General features: G+C 43.1%; 1 protein-coding gene across 3 annotated transcripts in view; it reads left to right on the top strand.

The window, feature by feature from the left end:
• ssh3 (slingshot protein phosphatase 3) overlaps nucleotides 1–8655 on the top strand; it is a 31538-nt gene that overhangs the window by 3075 nt on the left and 19808 nt on the right. For 2 of the 3 annotated variants that reach the window (XM_015944884.3, XM_015944892.3), the window contains exons 2-6: nucleotides 913–1064; nucleotides 4992–5029; nucleotides 5143–5329; nucleotides 8363–8478; nucleotides 8571–8639. In XM_015944884.3, the coding sequence (XP_015800370.3) occupies nucleotides 1017–1064; nucleotides 4992–5029; nucleotides 5143–5329; nucleotides 8363–8478; nucleotides 8571–8639 (458 nt within the window). In that variant the 5' untranslated portion in view covers nucleotides 913–1016. The remainder of the gene's footprint in view (nucleotides 1–912; nucleotides 1065–4991; nucleotides 5030–5142; nucleotides 5330–8362; nucleotides 8479–8570; nucleotides 8640–8655) is intronic. The other variant, XM_015944900.3, reaches the window with a different exon arrangement.

Here is an 8655-nt window from a genome sequence, read left to right on the forward strand (position 1 = left end):
GGCACCCTGATAATGCGGTTAGAAAAATTAATTTCTCTGCATGAAAACATAATCCCATTTTAGCTGAACTATGGCCAGCCTTGACCCGGTCCTCTGATAATATCATCGCCACAAGGCTGTAAAAATCTTACGTGTAAAACCGCCAATCGATAGAGTGCTACCAAAGTGCTGCAGTGTTGTTATTGTACACTTTTTTCGGCCATTGTGCATAACCTGCTTTTACATCAACTTGCTTTATTTCCTTTTTTTTTTTTTTTTTTACTTTTGCATGATGCTGCAGGCTAACTGGAAGAATGTCAACATGAAAGAGAGCATGTCTCCACCTATCATCGAGGAGTCAAATGCACTTCATTCAATAACTGAATTTTCTAACTGATATTTGAACTCCGATAAAGGTTAAGCTATTAGCTTGATTATTGCCATAGGTTGATTTAGAGGGGCATGTAAGCGCACTAAGTGTGACTTGGTGCAACTCAATCCTAGAACCTGATGGATCCACTGAGCATCCTGAGAGGCACTTTGTAATTTGTGAGCATAGGTTTTGTGAAATTTCAGTGAGCGTAGGAGCTTATCACCACCAAATGTTGAAACAACTTTGGAGGATTCAGATTTTGAATGTAACCTTGAAATTTGCATAATCTGATATTTCAAATGGTAACCACAGACGAGACCTGCCCCTGCCTTATTAATGAGTAAAGAATTTGTCAATTTGCTCAAATTTCTAAAGCCGTACAAAGTTTTACTAATGCAGACATAAATAAAACAATAGAAAGTAGGATTCTCCTCAACTCAGCTGTTGGTTTGCATGAAGAAAAAATATGATTGCTGACACGTCACACGGGAGGACTCTCTAAATAAAGCATCTGAACTTTGAGGAATTGTACTCATTCAAGTATCTGTTTGCCATTTCAGAAAAACAACGATCCACCACCAACGTCTCATTGTTGGCTGAGGAACCTGCAGAACCTGTCTGGGCCTGCCAGAAACCACTGGCGTAGTGGAACAAGGACTGTGCAATGGCTCTGTTGACCTTGCATAGGATTCCATCCATCCCCACCTCTCCTGTAAGTCTAGTCATCCCCACATTTGTTATACACAAATATTTTTCATTGTATCTAAATATGATATTTTTCTATAGCATAAAACAGATGGTGGCATAAGAGCTACTTGTACTGGTATCTCGTAAGGTCTGCTAAAACCCAGATAGGTCTTTTGTAGGTGTCTGCACCACATTTGTCTAAAAGATAAAAATACTTTTTAGACACGTTTACTCTTATTGTCTTGTCACAGATGTCATGATTTATCCATCGTCACTCACCACAGCAATTTAAGCACAATTCTGTCTGTCTAAATGCTCATTGTTAGCTGCTAAAATCATACATACCACTTTATCATTAGCCTATCTTCCTAACTCTTCTTTTCTTCTGTCACTGTTGTGGAAATAAGGTTTTGTTTTGAAGGCTCGGCTCTTCCTCAGTTCTTTATTGTGGCCTACTGAACCATAAATGACTTAACTGTGGATCCAAGTCTAATTTCTTGCATTTTTTTAACACAGAATCTAATCATCCAACAATCTTAACTTGTGTTTTCTCCTTTCTTTTCCTTCTTCAACACCCTCATCATTCCTCTCCTGGCTCCTGCTCACTTCTCTTTAATTTTGTTTTCTTGACTATGTCTGGACTTGTCAGTTGCGTAACAGGTAATGTTACTGTCTTAAGTTTCTTTCTCTGTGAACCCTTACCATTGTTGCTGCTACTTCTCTCTTCTTTAACCCCTCCTTCCCTCATACTTGCATTACATTTCTCCTTTATTCATCTTTCTCTTTATAATGTCATGGTTTTTCTGGTTTAACCTTATTTCCAGTTTCCGTTCGCCACACACACACACACACACACACACACACACACACACACACACACACACACACACACACACACACACACACACACACACACACACAAGGCGGGTACAGAAAGTATTCAGACCCCTGTCATTTTTTCACGCTGTTATATTGCAGCTATTTGCTAAAATCAGTTGCATTTTCCTCATTAATGTATACACACACAGTACCCCATGTTGATGGAAAAACTGAATATTAGAACTTTCTGTAGATTTATTAAAATAGACAAACTGAAACATCACATGGTCCTAAGTATTCAGACCCTTTACTCAGTATTTAGTAAAAGCACCCTTTTGAGCTAACCCCGGTTTCACACTGCAAGCATCAGCGGAACGGAACAGCACCGGAGCGGCTCACTCGTGAACTTCAAAGCGGTCCTTTTCACACCGGGAGAGTCTTGGCCGTGGCACGGCTTCCTCGCTGCGCCTCGCTGTACTCGCGAGATTCTAAAATCCCTCGAGACTTCTGACACCTTCCTCATCGACAGTTCGCAATCCCCGCGAGGAATTGCACCGTTGCATTTCTGGAATGAAACTGGTGGCAAACAAAGCCGTTCGGTCACACGTGCTGACGTAAGTTATATATAACATCGCAATGTTGCATTTAATTTTGATTTTACACTGAAACCGTGTGTGGTTTCCTGTCCCGCACTATGTGAACTGCAGAAATTGACATGTCCCAGAAGTGGCTTGCGGAAAAAATAGAACTCGATCCTATCTTTAGCGGTGCGGCATGCCGCTTCTGGGATGCGCCTGAAAATTGCTGCGTCGCGGCTGGTTTGAAACACTCCATAGACTATAAATGGATTCTATTTGAAGAGGTGCTGCTTCGCTGCCGCTCCGTTCCGCTGATGCTTGCAGTGTGAAACCGGGGTTCAGCCATGAGTCTTCTTGGCAAAGATGCAACAAGTTTCTTAGACCTGGATTTGGAGATCTTCTGCCATTCTGGAGAAGGTTCTTGTCCAGGATATCCCTGATCTTGGCCGCATTAATTGTTCCCTTGATTGCAACCAGTCGTCCTGTCCCTGCAGCTGAAAACACCCCCAGAGCATGATGCTGCCACCAATGTGGTTCACTGTAGCAACTGTATTATGGGCCATTCCCATCTGTACCGGGTCGGCCCGGGCCGGGTAGCCCCAGTCGGCCCCAGCCTGGCCCGGTTGATTCCACACATCCTTGCCTTAAGCCCATGTGGGCTGATTCTACCCACCAATCAGAGGCTTGCTCTAATGGAAGGTGTGAATTTGCTGTCAGCAGTGGGTGTGTTGGCCCTGGTCGGCCTGAAGCAGACCCCCTCGAGAAGAGGGCTGAGAATGAGCCTTGGTTGGCCCAGAAAAATACCAGGCCACCAAGATACCGTATGTAAACAACCTACGCTACCCGGCCTGGGCCGACCCGGTACAGATGGGAATGGCCCATTAGACAAGTGATGAGCAGTGCCTGGTTTTTCCACACATACTGCTTAGAATTAGGGCAAGAAAGTTCCATCTTGGTCTCATCACACCAAAGAATCTTATTTCTCACCATCGCAGGGTCTTTTAGCAAATACCTTGCTGGTTTTCATGTATCTTGCACTGAGGAGAAGCTTCTGACGGGACACTCTTAACAGAAAGCCCAGACTGCTTCTGTGATGGTTGACTTTCTACAACTTTCTCCTGACTGCATCTCTGGAGCTCAGCCACATTGTTCTTTGTAACCTTGGCCAGGTCTATGCCTTGCCACAATTCTGTCTCTGAGCTTTTCAGGCAGTTCCTCGGACCTCATGATTCTCATTTGCTCTGACATGCATTCTTCTTCTTCGATGAGTTAGGCAGGCTGGACACCTAAAAGGCGTACTGCTGCCACAATAACCACCCACACCACCAAGCCAGTACTATCCACCACACACAATAAGCACACGAACCCCCCCCCCCAACCAACCCGCACACACACCCACTAACCACCGCCAATGATGGTTCCCACACAATTACAACAGCGGATTGGAAGATCACAAAGCTTGCCTTCATGGTCGCCCCCACACCGCCGACCCCTCACCCCCACCACACAGGCACCAGCCACATGACCAAAGCCCTGGCACTTAAATCTCCTCAAAGGAGGCTCTTCATAGGTCCTGACCAGGAAGATAGCCCAACTTGACACAAGCCGGGAGCGCCACCGCATCAAAACTAATAAACAACAAAGTGTTTATTACGTGAATCATATTTTGTACGCTTAACCGCCACCACTGCCTCCCCACTCAGGGCATCAACCACCTCTGACTCGGTAACGTCATTAGAGACGCCATATACCACCCCTTTAACTAAACCACCAGACTGCGACTCCAACTCCACACTGACCCCCAGGAACTTCTCAAGCTCCAGTGCCCGAATGTGCTGGGTGTTCGTCCTACACACCACCACCAACAACCCATCAAGCACAACCGTCGCATCAGTCACATCGCCTATCATCCCACTCAGCTCCCTAGACCCCGCCAGTGGGTTAATGGTAGCGAAATGCGCACCACCCACCGTGCAAATACGGACCTGACATGCATTGTGAACTGTAAGGTCTATTATAGACAGGTGTGTGGCTTTCCTAATCAAGTCCAATCAGTGTAATCAAACACAGCTGGACTCCAATGAAGGTGTAGGACCATCTCAAGGATGATCAGAAGAAATGGAAAGCACCTGAGTTAAATATGTGTCACAGCAAAGCGTCTGAATACGTAGGACCATGTGATACTTTAGTTGTTGTTTTTTAATAAATATGCAGACATTTCTACATTTCTGTATCAAAATGGAGTGCTGTGTGTTTATTAATGAGGAAAAAAAATAATTTAATTGATTTTAGCAAATGGCTGCAAGAGTGAAAATTTGATGGGGGTCTGAATACTTCTGTATCCGCTGTATATATCATTTGTTGTGTCTGTCTTAGGAAACATTTGTGTTCAGAAACATAGAAGCAACACTAACACTGCGTCCAGCGCTCCTACAGATATAACTTACTTGTATATTTGTCTTTAGAAAATAAACCTGATGAATGTTTCAAACTTTAGAAAAAGTTTACATAGTTGTCTGCTGTTTTTATAAACAATAAATACACTTATTTTGAAGGATGAAACCTTCCAAAGAAGAGGGAGACTTCAGAAAAGGTAAATACTCATTAGCATGTCTTTTGAATTTAATTAACGAAGTCCAGAACAAAATGACAATTCTTTTCTTTTTAAATTAAAGCGGTAGCTAACTGACTGATCTCTGTCTCCAGAGAGAGCTTTGCCCTCGTAAAAGGAGCAGTTCTTCTGCTAGAAGATGGCAAAACTGGGGGTGACCAAGAGGAGACTTCGTCCACTTTAACTTCTCCAGGGAAGAAAGACATCGGGGCATCAGGAACAAGACACAGACACCTCCATGCCATGTTTGAACAGCTACGACCAGAAGATAGCATCAAGCTGGTGAGTCCATAAGGTTACAGGGTTGTTAGAAGATCAGTTAAACCGGACGATTGAAGTCTCCTGTGTGGGAATATTTTGGAGACTTCGACCGCTTCCTAGGAAATGGAGCAGTCTCGATAGTTGTCACTGGTTCTGCTTCTGCTGTGTGCGCACACTCCGTTTCACTTTTGTCTTTGTTCATGTGGGTCCAGGGGGAGGTGAAAGATAGAAAAGTAGGTCTAGGTCACCAGGGAGGAGGTGTCTAAGGACACAAGGATGGAGGAGGTGGAAGAGGAGGATGAGGTGAAAGATAAGGACAAGGAGAAGTAGATCTAGGACACCAGGATGGAGGAGGTGGAAGAGGAGAAGAAGGAGGTCTAGGACACCAGAGAAGAGGAGGAGGTGGAAGAGGAGAAGGAGGTGGTGGTCTAGGACAACAGGGAAGAGCCAGGTCAAGGAGACAAGTGGTCTCGGATGAAATTCGAGCCACTTTAGTTGACTGTGTCCTTGTCCATGGTATGACGATTAGGGATGCGGGGCAACAGGTCCAGCCAAATGTGAGTCGCATCACTGTTGCCGCCATCATCAGACCCCCACCCCCACCACACCCACCCACCCACCCCCATGGCTGGGGCCAATATAGCCCGGGATGTGGATGAGACTCTCTTGCCTGACCCAGACCAAAGACAGGATGCTGAGGTGGAATAATGTTTGTGGTGTGTGTTGTGCTCTAGGGTGCATGAATAAAAATGCACCACTGCATTTACAATGGTTGCATCTTTTTTGTTCACCATGTGAAAAAGTTTTTGTGGGGAAGAACCACAAGCAACATAACTTGGCAGTTTTGCAAATGTTGTTTAGAATTTTTCACACCAACGTGTACGACTATGTTGTGTGTGTGTGTGTGTGTGTGTGTGTGTGTGTGTGTGTGTGTGTGTGTGTTGTCTGTGGGGAAAGTTTGGTTTTTCAGCAAGAGTGAATGGTTGTGAGTGTAGAGCTTTATTTTGACCTGAAAATACAATGTTTGGAAAATTGGGTGAGATGGTATGGATTTGTGTTTACTGTTGTGAGAATACGAGGCATTGTTTCAAGAAATAATACAAGAGTCAATACTTACTCCCAACCAGTCAGAAACACAGACTCGTAACCAAGTTCTGCCTCCTCAACAGGGCTTAATTTGAGCCGAATTTGCCAGAACAAGACCTGGGAACTATTTTATTTTGAAAGAACCATTCTGATAACGGTCTGCTAGGTTCCAGCCATTCATGCTGCCAACTTGTGTCATACACATGTAAACAAAGATGTTATGTTGGTCAGGGATTAATAGTAATTTCATAAATGAGCCCCCTCCCAATCTGTACATATTGAATTTTATTATGAAATTCAGTCAATTTTGTTTCTTTATGTTGTTTGGGTGCTGAAATGAATTCATTTTAACCAACTCCATAACCTGTTTCAGTTATGGTGTCGCTTATTTACTGTTAACTTTAGTAACTTTAGCCAACTTTTATTTGAGTAGTGTAGGTCTATATTTAATTTAATCAACGAAACTCACTTAGAACCACATTTAATGAATTTTGTTTAATTTTCAACATATAAGATGGAGTGAAGCATGCTGGGAAATCTGTTCCATCCAACCAGTAATCAGCTTGCTGAATAATAAACACTAGCTAACGCTTTAGCTAATCTAAACTTTAGGTTAATATCAAACAGGATTAAACTGGTCATTTGTTGTCAGTTTTATTGTTAGGGCGGATATGTGTTCCTTTTTTTTTTCTCGGCTGTGAGACGACGCCACCACCCACCACCCTTTTTTTTAATTTTTTTATTAACGTGGAACATTTCATTTACAAGTTAAGCACTGCCCCTCAAACCAAAACTGACACCAAGATGTTGCAGCAAGGAGCGGTGGAGAAAATAGTCCCGTAAGAATGTTACAATTGTTCACCAGCATGGCAGTATTTTGGATTTTACAAGTCTGACAAAAGATGCCATGGTCAGTTGCAAAAGTTTGTAGCGAATCGATTAAAAATCAGGTTAGGTAACACAACCAACGTGTTTTGTCATAAAGTAATGACTAAAAATGGCCAGGGCTGCATGTAAAATCAATGTTTTACCAATTGTTTTTAGAATCATCAATAATTATTGTTATCGATCAATATCTGTTTTATTTTTATTTTTTCCTATATGCTTTTTTCCCTAGATTATCCAGCACTAGTCCTGTGTAATTGTGTTTGCTGCATCCTCTGGTAGATAGGCTCTGCTGTTTGGTGATAGTGGGTAGTTCACTCCGGTACTCGTTCCAGCTGCTGAACTCTTAATAAATGGTGTTTTCAGGGCCTCAGTGAATAATTATTACAAAAAAATGAATTATTTCAAAATAATTATTATTAACAAATGTTTCTAAAAGATATCGGAACTGATTTTAAGGCTTGTAAACAGAGCACTAGTTGTGTTACTGCCTTTTAGGCACGGCCATGCCTTTGCGTTAGAGGTCTGTTTTGGAAGGTTTATATGCTTTAATATAAATAAACATTAATTATCTCATCTCCTTTAGAAGACATGGTTTCATCTCCTGTCTGTATAAAGTCTCTGTCTGCTCTGATTGGTCGACTGGGTATAAAATGTTTGGGTGAAAGTGAGCTGCTGTCTCCTGCTTGTCTGTTTACTAAGCTTACTATTAATGTGATGTGATTGAGTGCTAAGTAAAAAGATACATGCAGGGACAACAAGTGAAGCTTTCAGGGAGTTCAGGAGCAGAACAGCTCCCTTGGGTGAGAAATTTAAGCTGTCCAACTTTGTCATCGTTTCACTTGCGCGAAAAGCCAAACAACACTAGAAGAATGCAAGTTACCCCCAAACCATAAAATGTTCTTTCTAAAGTGATCTGCAGCTGTAGCAGATGTTAGCTGCAGACATTGGATAGTGCAACTTTATGTGGATTTACAAGTAGTTGTATTTGCCTGTCCTCATCAGATTTATTTGTTGTCTTTGTCGTTTTCTGTGCCTTTGTCCCCCTTTGTCCCCTTGCTGCTCCTGTTCTCCATCATGCAGGCGGTGCAGCTGGAGTCAGCCAGCCTGGTCAGGGTCAGGTATCTGATCGTTGTCTCCACAGCCAGCAGCAAAGGAGAAAGCATTCTGCTGGGCATGGACTTTCCCCACTCAGACAGGTGAGTAACCAAGATGGTGGTGTTCTATTCCACAAACACTACAGGGTTCATCTCGGGTAACAATGCTGCACTTGTCTTGTGTTTCTTTGCAGCAGTCAGTGCACCATTGGCCTGGTCCTGCCTATATGGAGTGACACACAAGTATATCTGGACGGAGACGGGTAGGAGGCAGTTAAA

The sequence above is a fragment of the Nothobranchius furzeri genome, chromosome 1 (genome assembly GCF_043380555.1).
Source record: "Nothobranchius furzeri strain GRZ-AD chromosome 1, NfurGRZ-RIMD1, whole genome shotgun sequence".
Taxonomy (NCBI): domain Eukaryota; kingdom Metazoa; phylum Chordata; class Actinopteri; order Cyprinodontiformes; family Nothobranchiidae; genus Nothobranchius; species Nothobranchius furzeri.